This window comes from Kryptolebias marmoratus, linkage group LG21 (genome assembly GCF_001649575.2).
Source record: "Kryptolebias marmoratus isolate JLee-2015 linkage group LG21, ASM164957v2, whole genome shotgun sequence".
Lineage (NCBI taxonomy): Eukaryota > Metazoa > Chordata > Actinopteri > Cyprinodontiformes > Rivulidae > Kryptolebias > Kryptolebias marmoratus.
The window spans coordinates 19,465,393-19,485,781 of record NC_051450.1 but is presented as its reverse complement, the minus strand read 5'-3'; the positions used below and the strand labels follow the sequence as shown (position 1 = coordinate 19,485,781).

Sequence of the window (20,389 nt, the reverse complement as noted above, 5' to 3'; positions counted from 1 at the left end):
CTGGTGTAATTGTTTCTACAATGAATTAATAGGGACAATACATTACTTACACAGCAGTTTGCTCTCCTCCCCATAGGACTCAGGAGAAGGAGGATCTGAAGCAAAGTGTTGCTGCATCTCATAAGTCTCATCTGAGCAAAGCCAACGACCTGGAACTGAAGGTGAGATGTTTGAAACAAAGCAGGAACATACTTACAATTTAAGATAGACTGGCACCCTAAAGGTACCACAGTAATGCATCTTTGCTGACCTTTTGCTGATGTATTCATGCTATCAGTGCCTAAATCAGCCTTTCTCCTTCCTATTTTGTGAGCACATTTTCGTGGACATGCTGCTTGTCTATTTTCCATGCATATAGCATAAAAATTCACATGTATTCTTTCAATTTTGAGTAACAAACTTGCTTCCAACAGTCGTAGCCTAGTGAGATACCACCTTAAATTTAATCACCCTCTGTTATACTTCTTTTTTCTCTTATCATTATCCATTTAAAATGTATCTCATCTGTTTGAAGTAATTTTCAGGTGCACATCGAGGATCATATTGTAGCTGTCTTCTAATTAGGAATGTTAGCTTTTGCAGTTGAAAAAAAGAAAAAAGAAAAAACAATTGTCCGTTTATTTTTGTGTTATAAATCAAAAGATAACTTTAGCAAACTTCCTGCATTCAACCAAACATTTTAAAGTCAGGCATAACTTGACAACAGTTTGCAGAAATTAAGAGTTAGTTTTATTTTTCCACTCTGACCCGGTTAGTCTGAAAAGGCTGTAATCTGGACCCAATTACACTTATAACAACAGTCATTATTACAATATTTGTGTCTAATTATCTAAGAGAACCAGAAACAGGGAACTCTTCCTTTAAGTATTTGAAAGCTCTTGAAATAGCTCAACATTTACAGTTCTCATTTAGAAACAAGAAGACTGTCGGATTGATTGTCTCCCGCTGTGCTACAAACAGCAAGTGGGTACACCCTTAAAAAGGTGTGACCTGAAGTGGATGTAAGATGAAATCTTGCGGGTCACAGTACTGTTATACAATGCTGCCTACACATGCTGCGAACATAAGTTGGAGATCCAGTTCAAGTTTTTCATAAAGAGGTACTCTAACCGCCACCACACACATCACACACCGCCCTCTCATGTGATTGTCCTGTGATTGCCTGGCAGAAACAAATTACCTTGCCATTAATTAAAGCACCAAACAGTGCCAAGGCTAGTGAAATTGACTCCAATTAAGAGCTCAATGGGACACTAAATATTCAAATTACTCAAAGTGGTGACTGTAGACTGGCAGTGTGCCAACATTACTGGCAGTCTTGGACATATTGTGTGTGTGTGTGTGTGTGTGTGTGTGTGTGTGTGTGTATGTGTGAAATGTGTTAGAGCCTTTTATGCACAAGTGAATTAGTGGATATGGTAACAATCATTCATGGTAACATTCATTTTGCACATTAATTTGTACTTTGTGAGTTATTCTTATGTGTGCAAGCATACAATAAATCTCAAAAACATTTAAAAACATAATTGTTGGCAACAGGAGTGTTTTTTTTTCATCTCATGCAGCCATATTCCCAGTAGAATAACACATACTGTCTGTCTTATAAAGACAGATGCCAGTTGAAGGCTACATCTATAATCATCACATGCATTATGCATATAAACATTATTAATCATTACCATTATGCAAATACACATAATTACATAAGGACTAATGATTTACATGAATGCCTAGTCATGCATATTCTGCCTGAGAGAAGAACTGACAGTGAAAGATTTTTTTTATGGTAACTGAAATATAAGTTTAAAATAAAATACAAACATTTACTTAAAAAAATGATTGTGTTGTTATATCTGTTTTTTCTGAACTTCAGTAGTGAGTTAGCTGGAAAAATAAAATCGTAAATGGACTAATAATGTCACCAAATGAGTGGTTTTAATAAAAATGAAATGATTAAAATGCGTTAGCTTTTTCCAAAATTGTTTGAAGTCCTAAAGCGTCCATTTGCAAATGACACATTATATTCTGATGCTGATGTCAGATAAATCATGTGGGATTTTATTTATCTTTGCGAAATGATACTAATGTCCACTTTTATGCTTACTGTATTCTTTTTTTGTTGTTGTTTTTTTCGTTTTTGTTTAGCTGTGAGTCCAACCCCAATATGAATTGACATTTTGTTCAAGGTTTTCCCTGGATAAAAGCAGCTGCAAGCCTAATATGAAAATCAAGAGATTGGTTCAGACATATTTTAGACTCGTTTTCAGACCAGGCATGAATCTCATTCTTAATCCGAGCTGGGCCTCCAACAACACGCCTCCTGTACATGTTTCTGTTCTTTTCTTGGTACTCGCTCATGCTGCAGGTACGTGTGATGCTCCTTAGGCAGGCGGAGGAGCGGCTGAAGGAGGTGAAACAAGAGTCTGAAAGGAGGAATGTGGAGTTTGGAGTACAGAGAGAAGAGATGAAGAGACTTCAGGGAGAGTTACAAAAGGAGGAGGAGAAAATGAGGAGCATCATCAGAGAGAACGAGAAACTGAGGACATACAGCAGGCAGCTAAGGCGAACACTGGAGGAGGTACGCAGCAAACACCAAGTAACAGGTAGCTATCCCACACTTTAGTTACTCATATTATATCTTTGTGAATTTTACAGATATTGATCTAAAATTTGGTGTGGTAGTAGCTGACAGTCGTTCACAACATTTACTCCAATCACTAACAGATCACACAAGAAATCACAATATGACTTGAAATTGAGCGTAATAGTCAAGGTTTGATCAAAACAGCTACATAATTCTCAACATAAGATGATCTAAAACACAGCAGGAGATATGCATTCCTTGAAGGAATGCTTGTTCTTAAACTAAGAAATTAGATTTCATTTCTCTATAGTTTGATTTATTTCTCGCAATTGTTTCTTGTTAGCTCTCTAGGAGCATTTTCTTGAAATTTATTTTCGGGAACCATCCATTAAAGGCTCATGCTTGATAACTCGCAAAAAGCAGCAGGCCTTGCCTTTTTTGGCAAAACCAACCAAACAGCTGTTAGCTTTTTTTGCTAGCTCAAATTAGCATTCATTCTCGTGGTTCTGTTGCTCACACACACACATGCTGTAGGTAAAGGTTTTTATTTAATGGTGCACTGCTTTAGCTGTATGGTAATGATCTGGTTTGTGTGTGTGTGTGTGTGTGTGTACGATGGTGGCCTTTGTAGTAGTGTGTCAGTGCAGGAATGGTGATGTTTGGGTCTCTCTGGGCACAGAAATGTCTCATTAAGAATTAACGTACATATCTACGGTCACGGCAGGCAAACACCTCACATACGCACGCTCGCAGTCATTTCTTCCAACTCCCACTGCTTTAATTAGCACATACACACTGGTCCTCTAAGTTACAAACACACACACAGACACAATCACCTATTGTCCGCAGAGAGATGAATCTGAGGTCTCTTCTCTGTGGCAGACAGTGGCTGGCTTGCTCAGTGAACAGTGCTCATTAACAAGATAGAGACAGAAGGACAACGCTGTGTAGCTTGGCCTTTGTCTGTGATCAAAACGCATTCCCTCAACTCTACTCGCCACACAAAACCACATATTATTCAGCTTTTACCTTCAGCAGATACAGTCCACCAATGAAGAGCCTATTGTAATGACTTAAGAAGAATAAAGATGCATTATTGTAACAAAGGGGGCTTTGTTTACCTGGCTATAGCAGTGGTCTCAATAAACCGGGGGAGAAGTCAGTTTGAAAAATTACTGTCATGAACAGAAGGCCTTTTTTTATTAACATGAGCTCTTTGTTGTCCTTTCTGCATTCTGAAAACATTGCATTGAGTGGAGATGACTTAGTCGACTGATAACAGAAGACAGAGTCGAATGTGAAATCCAGTCGTCTACAATGCATATTGTTAGAATATACAATCAAAAAGTTATAAAGATGCAAAAGGAAAGCAGTAAATTGCCATTCAAAGTGTCAGGTTAGATGTTCTTAGATCACTTTATGATTTTAATAAACAGTGATTGTATATGACTGTAATTATTCACATGGTAAGTAAATATCTAATCAAGTACTAAAGTGGTAGCTACCAATATCAGATTTAAACAGCAATGCAAGCGTCTTTATATTTGAACCTCGTGAGTGGCTCTAATTTTATACTTTACAGTGGGTTTACATGGAGATAGTTGGAGGTGATGGATATCACATGAAAATGATTCTGTGGCCTGATGGAAGGATAGAAGGAGAAAAAAAAGTAAACCCTCTGGAACCGGGAGAAGTGTCACAATGATGAGATTGAAATGTCTGAAGGCAGCTGGACTTAATCAGACTCTGTCAGGGTCGGCCACAGAGACCTAAATGACGGGAGTGATTAAAAAAGATTAGAAAAAGTACTTAAATGTGGTGCATGGGCCTATGTGTCAAATTAGCTGTCTATCACACATCACTCTGGGGATATGCTGGGTGTTTGGTGCATGGTGCACACCTCTTTGTATCATTTAGTTTCAGTACGTTTCAGTAAGCAAAGAATGTGTTTGTTTTCAGCTTTACTGAAATGTATATATTGTATATCATTTTTACAATATGTATCTGTGGAATTTAAGAATTTATCTTTAGGATTATAAATGTAACAGACTTTATCTTTGTAATTTGTGAGACAACAACTGAATTAAAGGCTTAACATTCCTTTAATAAATACATAAATTGCTCACTGCATTCCATGCCAGAGTGTTAGACTAAGATTATCTTGTGTTGAGAAATAATACAGTTTTAGCGTTTTGGTCAAATCTTGAAACTAACCTAATGCAAAATCTCATGTAATGTCCCAAGATGTCAGACTCAGAGTTTGTTTTGAATTACTTCCAGCTACTACCACATCAAATCTGAGCTCAATATCTGTAAAACTGACTGATATATAGCAGTGTTGACTAATGTGGACTATTAGTAATCAATGTGGACTATGTGTGGTTTATTTAGTTAGCTGTGGCGGCCATCTTGAATCAAGATAACGTCAAAAGTCGATCAGTTGTAGATGTACATCCAATGATTACTTTCTGCATGTTTCAATCTTATAAACACACACACACACGGACGGAAATTGGCAAAACATTATTGTTAGCCTTTACTTTGTGGCAGCGGGTGATAAAAACTCTACACCCTAATTTCTCAGAACAAAACTGTGATGTTAGCACCCCTCTGTGCTGCTGATGTGCATCTGCCCATCAAGATGATGAAGTCATTAGGTGTGCGTGTGTGTGTGCGTGCATATGTATGTGTTGTGTGTGCTGATATCCAACCTGGATCCCTGGACACACACATGCACAGGCCTCTCTCCTCCAATTCACCTCTATTACTAGCTATAATCCCATTTCACACTCTATCGATCCCCAAAACTGTTGTTCACCGGAACCAGCAGCAAACACTGGCATTTCTCCCCATCATTTCACCACTATTCTTCTTTATTACACAAATAAGCTGACCCCCCAACCATACACACCCCTCCACCTACACCCCTTTTTCTTAGAGCTAACACAACCCAGCTGTATATGAATTATGAATGTATAGCTAATAAAAGAAAAGGGGGGGAAAGAAAGAGCGAAAAAGGGAGAGAGTTAGGGATAGAGAGAAGTGGTTGGTGGAAACATCAGAGAAAATGACTCCTTTACAAGAGTCTATTGATCAGTTTCTATCAAAGGAGGATGTCAGACATGAGATTACCTGGCAGTTTGAGCATTAGGTGCCGTGTGTTATAGCCCCAGGCCCTTGTACCGCTGCCAGAGGATTGTAAATAAAGCGGAGAGGAGAGAGCAAGAGGGGAGTGTATTGGGGTGTAAGTGTGTGTGAGTTTAAGACTCTGTGTGTGTACGTGTTAGTCTTTGTGAGCAAATGTTGTGTGCATATTAGTGAGTTTTTGCTTTTTTTTTTCTTTCTTGTGGTTATATTTGTGTGCATGACGGTGTGCGGCTGTGTGCCTGCACCTTTTGGCTTATACCCAAAAGCAGTGTTGCAAGCTTATGAAACTTCAGAAAGAAAGAGAAAGAGTCACGGGAGGCTTTGGGACGTCTCTCGGGAGCACCTCAGCCAACTACGAATCCCCCCAACAAAGCCAAAGGAAGCTCCCATGAAGCCTTATGAAGCTTTTATGAGGGCCTGGCAGGGCCCAGCCCAGTCCCAACCACTGATTCAAGGTTAGCAAGGTTTTCATCCTTCTCATGTTAAAGGTTAGCTGTGAGAGCAGGGTAATCTGACCGCAGATCTGTGATTATAGCCTGATGCTGTATGATGGGCTTTGAAGTGCCTACGAAGGCAGAGATCGACAGAGAGTTAGATCATGGACTAATATCACAGTGTTAGTTGTGAAGGCAGAATAAAAGGGTCAAGAAAGTGTTAGACTGGGGGACTGAAGATCTTAGATTGTGGGCTACTGTCATAAGTTCACTCATGAAGGCAGTAAAATCAGGTTGTAAAAGACTTCAGACTGCAGAGCCTGGACTGCTGTTCGTCTTTAAGATACTAAGAAGTGTTAAAATACACAATCCTTTGCAGATCCCATTTTTATGTGGAAAATTTTGTCAGTATTTGGTCATTAATCTCTACCAAGCTAAAACAAAATACCCCTCATTTAATCTATGTGTCTAAAGTTGGCACTGAAATGTGTTTCAGATTTCTTTGGGTCAAGTTTTTTGTGTTTTTTTGTTTTGTATCTATTTACTGCTGCTGAATGCAAAACCTTTAATATTTTTGCTGTGTGTGTTTGTCTGTCATGTTAGCAAAATATCTTATGAACCAGTGGATGGGTTTAATGAAACTGTTAGAATAATTATTAAATGTATATCAACAATTGATGAACTTTTAAAGTCAATTCAATTTAAGATGGCTGCCACAAACACAGAAATGGCTATAAGTCATTCAGGTTTAGATATTTAGCTAACATTTGGTGTGGTGGCAGCTGGGACTAATTTACAACACATAATCCAATCATTACACGTTGTACTACATTTATGCTTAAAACTCTGACAATAAATGTTGTCAACCCAGTTTGTCTGTTTGCAAAGTAACTCACGAACCAGTGGACAGATTTTAATGAAACTCTCAGAATTTCCTCATTAGATGTACATTTACAACTAATTAACTTTTGGAGTCACCCCTGGTCAAGATGATCCCCACAACTAATCAATATTAGCTAATACAAACAGGGCTATAACTAAAAATTTAATGCTATTGAGCTTAAGTTTTCATGTGGTAGTCGCTGAGAGTCATCCTCAACACATACTCTGAGCACGGGATCTCATGGGAGGACAGATCTCGTGAGATCCGTATCATTTGCAAGATTTGACCAGTGTGTCATTTCTCATCATAAGATGATCTTTGTTCGACACTCTGGCGTAAAAGGTGGCGGGCAACAGCCATTCCTTCAAGGAAAGCTAAACCTTTTTTTATTTATTTCCTAAAAGTTTAAGTGAAATAGTTCTCTGTGTATAATTTTTTATTTTTTTGGGGCACCTTTGCTAATGCACATTTGTGTGCAAATAATAGAGTTTGTGTAAACGATCATTCTGTGCAACTAATTGCTCTCTCTGTGGCCTCCTCTTTTGGGAGGTGTCACTAAGGTCACCTCATGAGAAATGCCTTGAATATGAATTTGATCCCCATCTCAAGTTTCCACATCTCAGCGTTATTGATTATTGAGATTCACAGCAAACTTTCACCTTGAGGTTCAATAAAATAGCCAAGGTAAGGCTCATACTGCCCCCACCCCCACCCCCACACCACACACACACTTACACACACATAAGTAAAAGTGTTTGTACCACATAAAATATTTAGCAGTTCCACTTGCAACCTCAATTTTCCTTGGGCTTCAGTTTAAACTGTTTAAATGCTCCAAAACCATAAATTATTGTTAGTTCTATTAAATGTAGATTTCTTACACCGTGTCCTTTATTTCATTGGTTTTTGCTTGCTCTTTTTCAGTGTGTCCCACTGCTTTTATCAGAACCCGGCGAGCAGCCCTAAAAGCATTACAAAAATTCACTTAACATTTTCTCTATTTCTGTTATTTCGCTCAGTCAAATGCACGCGCGCGCACACACACAAAGTCAAGGTCCGTCCAGCAAATATTCAACATGCACGCAACTCTTCATATTCAGTGCGCACACCCTCTCAATATTCACCAGCCTTGGCCACCGATGGCTGACAGTTTACGTTATATTCAGTGAATACTGGATTTAGTGAAAAGGTTTCAGGAGCTATGAAAAAACATTGACTCACAAAACACAAAGAACAAAAAAAAAACAAAAAAAAAAAAAAACGGGAAGGCAGCAAATTTTAGACTTTAGATTCAAACTGCAAAAGTGCCCGCAAAGCAAGCCCAACTAACAAACCTGACGAGTGGTTTTATTATGTATCCACTCAGTGTGCTAAACTACTAAGTGTAGGACAAAGGGGTTTTATTACATGTAGATGGAGGAGACGGCTTAAAAGGCAACATGAAGGGGCTGCAGTCTGGAGTTTAAGCAGTAGCCTGCTCAAGGTAAATACTGCCATCTATTGACCAAAATGGAGAGCACTTCTTTTGTCTCAACAAAAGGGCAGCCACCAACTGGTTTAACCAGTTTAATCCTTCCTTTTCTGCTGCTGAAACACAGTCACTGTCTGTCTTCTGTAGCTAAGTTCTTTGTTTTTGCTCTCTCATGAACTTGACAATAATCAAAAGTCACTTTCTTATATGAATATTTGGTAAATTCTCCTTCTTTGTCGTCTTTTGGATCGTGTGATGCACCGTGTACGTCAAGCAGTCTGACCTCCATCTGCCATCTGAGATTATTTTGTTAAATCCTATAAAAAAAGAATGCATGTTTCCTTTTGGTTGTTGTTGTTTTGCTTTATAACCAGTTGAATTTGGGCTAGCAAAAGGAATTTTAACCACCGTTCTCTGGACTGAACTGTTGCACTTTATGTCACACTTTTCCTCCTCTGTCTGTCATCTCTCTCCGTCTCCTGCTCAGTGGAGGAGTTGGCAGCATGTGCAGAGGAGGCGAGGCGGATGGAGGGGCACCTGGAAGAGGGAAAGCTATCAGAGGAGAAAATAAGGTAGGAAAAAAGAGCAAGGACATAGGAAAAGAAGAGGCATCCTCTCCCGTCCCCCATTTCCTGTGCTCCCCTGTGTATGCACAGTAATCAGAAACATTTAGATGTTTTATGTGCGGAGTACAGTAGGCTTTTTAACTGAACATGTGTTGAACAGAACGGCCCTAAGTTCTCTGTGCGTGCGTATTGTTTTAAAAATTCTGACTTTTTGGTCAAACATTTTATGATCATTGTATTTCTGAACAAGTCAGCTAAGACGCACTTCAATCCTTTCTGTTTTTTTGTATCTGTTCCTCGACTAATTTTGCATTAATGTTAAAATATGTCGTAAAGCTCAGAGCCAGGACCCCTGGTTGACCCCTGTGTGTTTCCAGATCTGCGGTGATGACATCAGCAAGCATGTTTCACCCAGTATATATGTGTTTTTCTGAGTCTGTTTGTGCACACATAGCTGTGGTTGTGGCTCCAATGTGACCTCACCACAACCGTCTCTGTCTCAGGGAGTTTCTTGGTTAAGTTGAGCGATGGAACATTTTCATCTTCAACCAACAATTTGAAAAAAAAAAACAAAAAAAAAACTTAGTTTGGAGACTTTAAGGGCTGTGTTCTGAATTCTTGCATTTTATTAGATTTAAACCAGTTTTAGGTACTGGATGGTAAAACAATGGCTGTCTCTGGATATTAGATCCATTTGCAGAATCATTCTGTTTACTGTTAACCCAGTATTATCTAATAACTGCAGAGACATGAAAGGTTTTTAAGCAACAACACCATACTAATGGTTTCCATCTGTGCTGTGGGAAATCCCCTTCTTTCTCTACAGGATGCCTCCTTTCTTTCTATCCTTCTCTTCCACACTGTTCATACTATCATATGTTCTCTCCATGGACCAGCCGTTCAGACGGTTTTCTTTTCTTCGTGTTTTGGCTCTCTGTTAATAGAATCTGCCTTATTAGAGTCTGTTCTAATGTTGCAGCCGACACATGTTGCCAGTGAATCTATTTGTGGTCTGTCATGCTTTTTTTTTTTATTTATAATTTTTTTTTTTCATTTTATGGTTTATAAGTTGCATTTATTTTTACTTTTCTGTCATTATGACGTCTTAATATACAAAAAAAAGATTTTTATTTTATTTATGCCCTTACAGAAATAACAAATAAACACATGAATGCTTGTGGAAATCATGTGAAAATATCATATTAAAGGTGCATCATTTCTAGAAAGAATGCAGGTGACCTATCAAGCCAGAGGTTTAGACTAAGATCATCTTATTTTACGACATGATGGCGTTATAACTATTTTGATAAATCCTCAAAAACAATAGTATGTTCAATGTCATGCAATATCTCACATGTTCTCAAATGATCTATTAGGCTTTGAGTATTTGTTGTGAATTTTAGCTTAATCTTCATTAAGGTGTAGCCATTTATTATAGGCTAAGGTCAATTAGCTATGGTGGACATCATGACTAGGGTTAACTCCAGAAGTTAATCAGCTGTAGTTGTGAACCAAATGATTGTTTTCTGAAAGTTGAAATAAAATTCATTAGATATTTTGCTAACGATGCAGACAAACACATGTTCTCACACACATACATGGGCAAAAATGTTATTGCTCTGTTTGCCTTTGGCGGTGGGCGATAATTACCATGTGACATCCGTGAAACACACGTTATACATATTTTCCTGTGTAACTTTGGACAATTTTCAACATATTCATGCAAACCTAATTGTCTACATGGTTTTCCACCTGGGATCACATGTGAAAAACATGGTAAACTGATATGAATTTTCTGTAGTTTGAGTACATTCTCAAATTCACTTTTTACCTACAAACTTAAGTTTAGATTAAGTTCTGTATAAAATAAGTCTATTGTCAGCTATGTGCTAAACCATCATTTAATCTGAAAACATCACTTTGGGTTTAGGTAATTTGGAAAAGACACTAATAATTTACACAGAAAAAAAATAATAAAACATTCAGAAAATAAAACTAATAGCTGCAGCTATAGAAAAAAAGAAGAATCTAACTTTAAAAGTGCTTTTTTTAAAATTGAATAAACAATGGTAATAAAACTTGTAACAAATTTTGTTCTGATTCAGATGAGAACATATATAAACCCTGTTTAAGGTCATTTGGATGAATTAGTTCAACACCAAAAAAATTAACAGCTGATTTTTTCTGAGTAAAATTTGTCATCGAACTAAAACTAAAACATGTGTCTGTACAAGGCTCAGATATATCAGTATCTATAACTTGTAATTTCTCATTTTTAATATGAGGTACAGTGGGGGCCACAGTGTGGGTGGCGTGTTTGGGTTCCTGTGTGGATGTTCATGCAGAGAGGGCCGGTGGGAGGGGGGGGGTTCAACCTCAGGAGTGGCCGAAGCGAGGCTGCGGAGGGAGGTTTGTGGAAATGGTAATCATTTGTTGTATTGATTCGGCTGTAGCCAGGGCAGCCGGCACACGCAAACGACCTCGCACACACCAGCTCGCGCGCTCATAGACACAAACCGACTGGCGTACAAGCAGACGCACGCAGTGGCGTTGTGGAAATAGACCCCTCCATATTGATCCCCTTCACATTCCCTTAGCTGGGCTGCCACACATGCACACACTCACACACACAAATATAACTAACACATTCACAGGTCTACTTTAACACTTAATAGCAAAGTGACACTATTGTGTGTCCTTTTAGGAACTTTATCAGACATGACACAAGAATTCTGTAATTTATTTACGTAAGTCTGCACAGTTTTTTGGTATTCAACTAAAATATTGTATGCTTTACAGATTACTTGCGTTTTAGATGGATATTTTGTTTGTTTCTGCAGGTCAGTGGCGGTAAGGTTCATAAAGGAAGTGACGGAGCTTAGGGAGAAACTTCTGCAGGCTGATGACCTGAAACTCAGGGCAGAAAGAGAAAAACATGATGCACAGGAGCAGGTAAATAATTTTTAATTGATCAAATACTTTCTCACTTTAAAAAAGTGATACATATTTATTAAGATGTTTTAACAGAACAATTATATATATATATATATATATATATATATATATATATATATATATATATATATACATGTATTAAAATGTAAATATCTAAACCCTCTTACATTAGGGTTTTGGATTTTTTTACAGTAGCTGCTGATCTGATCTGGTGAATTTTGGATGAAATATAGACAGTTTTTTTTTTTTTTGCACTAAACACTGTAAACATAAATGCTAATTTACCACCTCACCTCTCATTTTATTCCCTCCAATGTCTTCTTGATTTTTCTGCCTTACCTGCCCCTCCTTCTCCCTTTTTGATGATTAGTGGCATATATCCGGCGCTAGAGCTCGGATTATCTTGTCTAAGAGAGGGAGGGGTCTGTGCAGGGCCTAACTCCAGCGAGGTGATTTGGAGTGTTAATTCTTGGGTGTAATATTCCCTGATATTCCCTAATGTTCTGGCTGGGAGCTGGAGGAATCTCAGGGGAGAAGGGCTGTCAGAGCTGAGCCACTGCGGCACAAAGGCAAAATGGATAATTAAGGGCAAAGGCAGTATGAAGAAGTGATGCTCTCTTAACACTGCAAAAACTTTGAATTCTGTCTTAGGCTTCTTCACACTCTGATTGTTTCTCAAGTATTGATTTTGCTTATTATTTATTTTCATTTTTGATGTTTTGGAAATGTATTTTCCCCAGTTTTTTCTAGTTTTACATTTCCCTACACATCTCTTCACTTCTCGCTGTTTCTCACACTTTCCCTCACCTTAATGTTTCTTTTTTAGTCCTTGTGAATAATGCAACACACATGGCATGGCTTTCCTTTTTTGTTTATTGCGGCAGGGTGATTGCCTAGGGCCAGCAAGACACCAGCTAAGGCCAGTTGATTGGTTCGTCAGTAGTCAAGCAAACGCTCACAAAGAGTTCTTCAACTATTTCACGACTGTTAAAAATCCTTTCATCTCTGCCTTTGCAGTGAGACTGGACTCTTTTCTCTGTTGCCTGTGATCAAAAATGTTGCACAACATGTCAGAGTTTGCCAGAAGTCTCTCAGGCCAGAGTGTTTCATAAAGCAGATATGGAAAAGGCTACAAGTGAAAGAATTATCGAGAAGAAAGTGAAGGTGTGTTTCTGTAACGTTCAAAGCAGCAGCGGCTTGGATCGGTGATTCTAAAATGTTAATATGATTTATAATTAATATTAAAAAAGCATTTTTCTTTCTTTTTTGGTTTAAAAGGTGCCACAGTGGAACAAATCTACTCTTGCAACACAAGAAAACCAGTTTTGGTTTGAATTTGCCATTAAGACCCACATTCATGGCACTGCACCTAATGTAAAAGACGTTTTGGCATAAAGTTTTAACTGCTATGAATGCATAAAGCTCAGTTAGAGTGTTTTTTGTGTGTTTCTGTTGCATAACTGTTTTATTTATTTCCCTTTCAGTATGCAAAGTGTGGATAGGGGGTATTGAAATGAAGCAGAAAGGTCTGCGCTCACGAGACCTTGCTGATGTACAAATATTCACCTCGAGGAAAAAAAAGGCATGCTTTAAATTTCTGCGTGTGTGGAGAACACAGGTGTTGTGCTTCGCTGGAAGAAAGCGCGTGCGAAGGAGAGATTCTCTATTTGAGCAAATGTGTTTGGAACAGCAAAATGAAACTTCAAAATTAGTATGATTCAAACAGGACCTGAAACACATTTTGCAAAGACAAAATTGACATCTTTTAGATCCTTTAGTAATTGCAGATGTGGATTGTGAAACACCAGTCATCAATGTAAAAAAAACAAAAAAATGACAGAATAATGAGCATGCTCTCTGTTTTGTTGGCTGAGTAGTAATACTTTGAAGCTGCAGTTCTCTTTTGTATTATTTGATCTGAAACATGTAAAATCTTTTTATTTATTTATGTATTTATTTTTTTTGATCTCATCAATTAGTGTTTTTTTTGTTTTGTTTTGTAGTTATTGGGAGTGATTGTATGTGCTAACTCCTGTGTCTTTGTGTGCAACGTATAGATACTATACTGATGGACTAAATGTCTCGGCCTTCTCTCATTGAGAGAATTGAAGCCAGCAGGACCCAGCAGCTGCCATGTTGGAATTTTGGAACCAGTAGTTTTTTGTTGTTATTGTTTTCTTGTTTTAATCATGAAATAATTAATGAGAAGTATAGGGGGGAGAGGAATATTTGAATATACAGCAGCAAGGTAAGAACTATGTAAATCAACAGGATCAACACCTAAAACGTTATCTGAGGTGTCTTTCTGTTTTTGAAAAAATGGGCAATGTTCCATTTGTTTACATGGAGGGGGAGGGGCTTCAAACTTGTGCAGATGCAGTTCCAGCTTCGATTCCCATGTTCCTGTCCGAGGTCTACCTATATTTACAGTCTCTGGTGTACAGTCAGCATTTTACTCGCTCACCCCTGTAGTTTAGCAGAATTCCTTACATTTTCACTCATGCTATCCTCCATCATGTCAACAACAGATGAGGTTTTCAATGAATCGGACTCCAAACAGTGTTTAAACATCAGCGTGATGGCTGTTGTGACTATAACTCCTTCATTAGGTCCCAATCTCTGTTATTGACCTGCAGAAGATGAATTATCCAGTGGCAAAAAAATCAAAGGGTTTGAAATGGTAAATGGTACACTACAGTGGCCTATGGAGGAAATCTATATTACAAATTGTGCTGGCGCAAAGAAGCTGAACCTCCGATCGCTCCAGCTCTTTTGTGTCTACGTCTGTATGTGCTCAGGGTGTGTACGAAGTCTCTGTGCATCGTGTTTCATGTTGTTTTAGTGGTTTAGTGTCTGTTTTCTTGTCTGAAGAAAACCATCTGCATGTTTTCTTACTGCCAGTTTTGCGCTTGCATGTATGTCACTCTGCACACGCAGACAGACACGTGCACGCTCTCTCCCGGCCCAGTCCCTCTGCATGAGTCCAGTTCAAATACACTGTAAACACGAGGGGCATGTCTCCGCGTCTGATCATCTCATCGTCTTCTCCTTCTCCCTGACTTTCACTCTGCCACACACACTCACACAATCATAGTCATTAGTGTCTATCTCAGCTTTTTTTCTTTTCATGGGGTTAAAGATTTTAAACAGATTTAATGAGTGTTCGGATAGCAAAAAGTTTAGCAACGTGTTTTTTATACCCATAAACTTGTATAAGTTGCCCAAAAACTGTTTACAAATGAAAACCTAGTAATCCTTGAAGAAATGCATATTACCCACCGCCTTTCATGCCAGAGTTTGATACTAAAATCATCTTATATTGAGAAATGACAGTTGTTTGGAGTTTGATCAGACCTTGAAAATAACAATATGTGCAATCTTGTGTAATACTGTGAGATGTCATGTTCACAATATTTGTTGTGAATGACTCTCAGCTTCTAGCACATCAAATCTTAGCTCAGTATCCATTAAACTGACTGAGTTATAGCCTGTTTTTGTGTTGGCTAATGTCATTTAGCTGTGGCAGCCATACTGAATTGGATTAACTCCAAAAGTTAATCAATTATAGATGTACATCCAATAATTACTTTCTGAAAGTTCCATTAGAATCTGTCCTGTGATTTGTGATATATTTTGCTAACAGACAGAGTTGATTACAAAGAGCTAATGGCACTGTTTTTGCTCAATCTGTTAATTCTTCAAGATGTGTTGAGTATTAGTCTCTGCTACTACTGCAACAAATTTGAGGTCAATATCTGTGAACTTAACTGATATATATCCATTGTTGTGTTGTTTTAAGGTCAGTTGGCTGTCAGTCATTTTGAATCAGTTCATTGACGTACATTTGATAATTACTTTCTGAAAGTTTCAACAAAATCTGTCCACTGGTTCATGAGATATTTTGCTAAAGCTACAGACAAACAAACACACACAGACCTGGGCAGAAATGTTTCTGCCTTCGCCTCAGGTGGTGGGGAATAACTACTGATGTTATCTTTTAGAAACACAATAAAAGTGTAGATTTTAATCATTGTGACTCAGTAGCATGACATCCAAGTAATTAGAAAGACGAGCCTATAGTTAGTGGTTCATCTGTATCTTCAAAATGCAGCTTGTCTGATGGAGCTCAAAGTAGCACAATTTAAAGGCATAAACTCCATGTTCTTTTTATAAGATTGGTCTCTGAAACATCTGTAAGTATTAACTCATCCTGGTCATAATATTTCCTGATGAAACCCAAATAATCCAGACAAATAAAACCCATTTGTTTACTTGATTATTAAAGAAAAGTGCTTCAATTGACTGACTATGAAACCAAGGACTGGGTATTTTTTTCGGTGCGTGTATGTGTGTACCATCCTGATCCCACACAGCTCATTAAACTGCAGTGCTGTAATTCATTTGAGAGATGGAACGGACAGTCGGGAAGACAAACAAACCATGTTTTCTCATGTTGTCTCTTTAACTTTATCAGCCCTTTCTTAACTGTCCCACGCTATTTTTTTTTTCTGCAAAACGAAGCTGAAAAGATTCATGGGAACCTCACATACCAAAATAAAAATAATTTTACACAGGATAAAAAATATGAATAAGGCAAGATTGTTTATTTTTTTCACAGTGATATTGAGTTTTATTTTGTCTACATACGTAATGTTAGGTTACAAAGGTTTTTTGTTTTTTTGCACAAGCATAACATTTGTAGTCATGTTTTTTCAAGGTAAATTTATAACAATTAATGGTGACATCGTGAAAGGACGCAACAGCAGGCAGGCAGAATGGTAGATTCATAATCCTAACAAGCCTTTTTAGATGTCTCAAAACCAAATAACATAAGAACAGAGCTAAATAAAAAGCTAAAGGAAATTATTGACATTTTTTTTATAAAACCAAAGTGATTCTTGCAACATAGAGTATAAAATCATGAAACTTTCAACCAAAGACTCAAATCCAATACAGACCAAAAACACAGCATTAACACAAAAGTCAAGAACATTCAGTCAAAGTAAACTCAAAAATCAAATACTTATCATAACCAGTGATGACTGGGTCATACTGCATCTTTTTAAGGGTTCCTTTTGTGTATTTATTTAATATAGGTGGACAAAATCATAACAACTGGCCTTTAGTTTAAGATTACCTTTATGACACAATCAATATTTTGTAAATTTTAGTTCCATTTTGAAGGAAATACACTAAAATATATGTTTTTCTTGATTGTTTGTTTTTTTCAGTGGGACTAACATATATTATAATATATTTATGTTTGGACAACTCCCCAGCCACTCCTGCTAGTAAAAATACAAAACAAAAAAAAAAAAAACAAATATGTAGAAAACAAGACAGGAACTGTGAAAATGTTAAGTTTAAAGTTTCAGAATAGCAGTGCTCAAAAACCTTGAAGACTTTATCTGCTTCACACATTATTTACTGTCTTTAGAACCAAATGGAAATCCAAAATGCATTTATAAAAATTACATGTTTAATGGCTGTATAACACTACAACACCCTAGTACTGACCAATTACATAAATTTAATGCAGTTTTTAGAACTTCTGTTTTGTTTTGTTTCATATACACGCGAGCGCTGAAATTGTATTTTCCAATGTAGATGAGGGGCTTCGTCTAATAGAATTGAAATCAAAGCAGATAATGTAGCTCTGTAGATGCACACTAGATGCGAGATAGGGTATTTCAGTAATGACAGCTGCTGATAAACAACCCAGCGGCATGCGTAGGAGAGTGTGTGATGAAAGGACTCTGGGAAAAGGAGTTGGGCCATGCAGCAGCAGCAGCAGACGAAGGTAATTAAAGAAGCCATCATCAGCATCATTAATATGCTAGATCTGCTGTGGCCCACTGACTAGTCTAATGGAGAACATGTCATCATCGTCACCATTAGGGAGAGCAGGACACACAGAAACACAAGCACACACCGTCTTAATGTTGGGTCATGCCATGATTACCACCATTAAGCCTAGAGTGAGAAGGCCTGCTTAGGAAGCAGCATTCTCTTTTGCCATCGCACACACACGCACACACACACATGCTGGTAGATCTTTAATTCAGACCATGTGAGTGATAAGTGTGCATATTTAAGTGATGTCAGGCCTGTTGGGTCTTTTAATTAGGCAGAATGAATGAATGTTTTATAAAAACGTGTTTAACAATAAATGTGTTCATTAATTTGACGAGAGGATGTGCTCTGATGAGCTGAGTGGAACAGAGTAATGGCCTTGTATTTGGCTCTTGTGGTTTGATGGCGGGAGATGCGACAACAAAACTGTCCGTTCCTGATTTTCCACTCATTTTCTTATCTTTTTCGTTCACCTTGAAAAGTCAACTGTGAATGTTGTTTGCCCCACGACCTTGGTCAGTTTGATGATTTTTTTTTTTTTATTTCTAGTGAAAATGGACTTTTGTTCCAATAAAAGTAGTATGCAATGTGATAACAATCTACATTTTATTGGAGAAAAGACAGCCCTGAAAATCCATTAACTGCAAAAGTTAGTGCAGTCTTTATTTATTTATTTATTTATTTTTTTATTTTTTTCCTTTTTCTTTCTTCTATTCAGTTCAATTGAGTTTATTTATATAAAGCCAGTTCACAACAAAGTCATCTCAGGGCACTATGCAAAAGAAAAAAAAAGCCCATATGCAATTCTGAGTTGGATATCACATATACAATTCAGATCCAATTTCTAATTTAATTACAGCCAATTAATTCATATTATACTATTCTACATTCACTTACAGTATGTTAAAAAGGCTAATTAGTAAAAAGTCTGAGGAAGCCAACAAATTGCGTTGAATGTTCACTTCATCGCAACTCCTCCATCTTAAACAAGCACATCAGCAACAGTGGAAAGACATTTTTAACTTTTTAATAGGAAGAAACCTCCACCAGAACCAGGCTCAAGATGAGTGGCCGTCTGCCTCGACCAGCTGGGGTTCGAGAGGACTGGAAAGAGACAGAAAAATACAGAAGCATTTGTCCAGTTGTACTCTATATGGGAAGGAAAAACAAAAACAAAAGAGCAGGTTAATGACTGTAGTAACTGCATGTAAAAGGATAGAGAGTAGAGAGAGTAAATCCAGCAGCAGAGTGAGGAAATGTGGTCAGTGTGTCCTTCAGCAGTCTAAACCTATAGCAGCATAACTGAAGGATACCTCAGGAAACCCTAACTATAGAATTTATCAAAGAGGAAAGTCTTAAGCCTATTTTTAAAAGTAGACAGGGTGTCAGCCTCATGGCAGAAACTGGAAGTTGGTTCCACAAGAGAGGAGCCTGATAACTGAAAGCTCTGCCTCCCATTCTACTTTTAGAAACTCTAGGAACCACAAGTAAACCTGCGGTCTGAGATTGCTCTGTTGGGAAAATATGAAACAATGAGATCTTTCTGTTTGTGCACCTAATTATTCTTGCATCATAGTTTATTTACATGTGCAGGTCAAGAAAATTTTTTGATGTTATCAAAGAGTATGGGTTGAGGTCTGGACACGTCCGCCTTATCTTGATAAAATAAATATATTCCAAATTCTTCACCAGCATTGCTATAGTCAACTTATAATCAGCAGCATAAAGCTGAGAGGACAAGAAGCATCACCAAACTTGGTTTGTAAATGCATTTTGTTGCCCCTTTTAGCCTGCCCATCATCTGCTAAAATATTTGTGCAACAAAACCAATCTAAATGTTAAGCAGGTGTGCTACCTTACTCCTTCCCCCTATTTCAGTTGTGCCCTCTTGTCCCATTCCCTTTTTCTCTAAATGTCCCTCTGTCTTACTCACACCCCTCGTTCTCCCACACTTCTTCACTGCCTCCCCTGACACTGGTGGAAACAGTGTGATGATGTGTAATTTAGTCCTAATCACAACATCAGACTTGTGCTGCGATTTACATCCCTTCACCAGCCGAGCCAGTCAGACAGTCAGGAGGGAGATGTTAATGTGAGACCGCAGGTAATTACTGTCATTACAGCATGCCTCACATTCTGCCAGTCTGTGTGTGTGTGTGTGTGTGTGTGTGTGTGTGTGTGTGTGTGTGTGTGTTTGCTTGTGGTGGTGTGTGCAGATGTCTTATGAGTGTGGGTGTTTTTTTCTTTTAGCTTTTTAAATGGCAGGATTTGATATGTTTGTACATATTTGTGTACCTAACATTGGATTTTTCAACATAACTTCCTTCTCGTGACAATACGTCGATTTAAACAAAACAGAAATGAATCGCATGCAGCAGAGGATTCACAATATTTATTCTGCTGCTGATAAACGCAATTACAATTGATGGCCTGGCTCAGTTCATCCTTCCAGATTGAATGATTTTCTTAATGTAATTTTATTTTTTCGACAGTTTT

General features: G+C 37.8%; 1 protein-coding gene across 2 annotated transcripts in view; it reads left to right on the top strand.

Moving 5' to 3' along the window:
* The window catches only part of LOC108243142 (myosin-9), a 97,972-nt gene that overhangs the window by 62,960 nt on the left and 14,623 nt on the right, over positions 1-20,389 (top strand). For both annotated transcript variants that reach the window (XM_037973042.1, XM_037973043.1), the window contains 4 exons: positions 77-161; positions 2,366-2,603; positions 9,007-9,091; positions 11,926-12,037. In XM_037973042.1, coding sequence (XP_037828970.1) covers positions 77-161; positions 2,366-2,603; positions 9,007-9,091; positions 11,926-12,037 — 520 coding nt within the window. The remainder of the gene's footprint in view (positions 1-76; positions 162-2,365; positions 2,604-9,006; positions 9,092-11,925; positions 12,038-20,389) is intronic.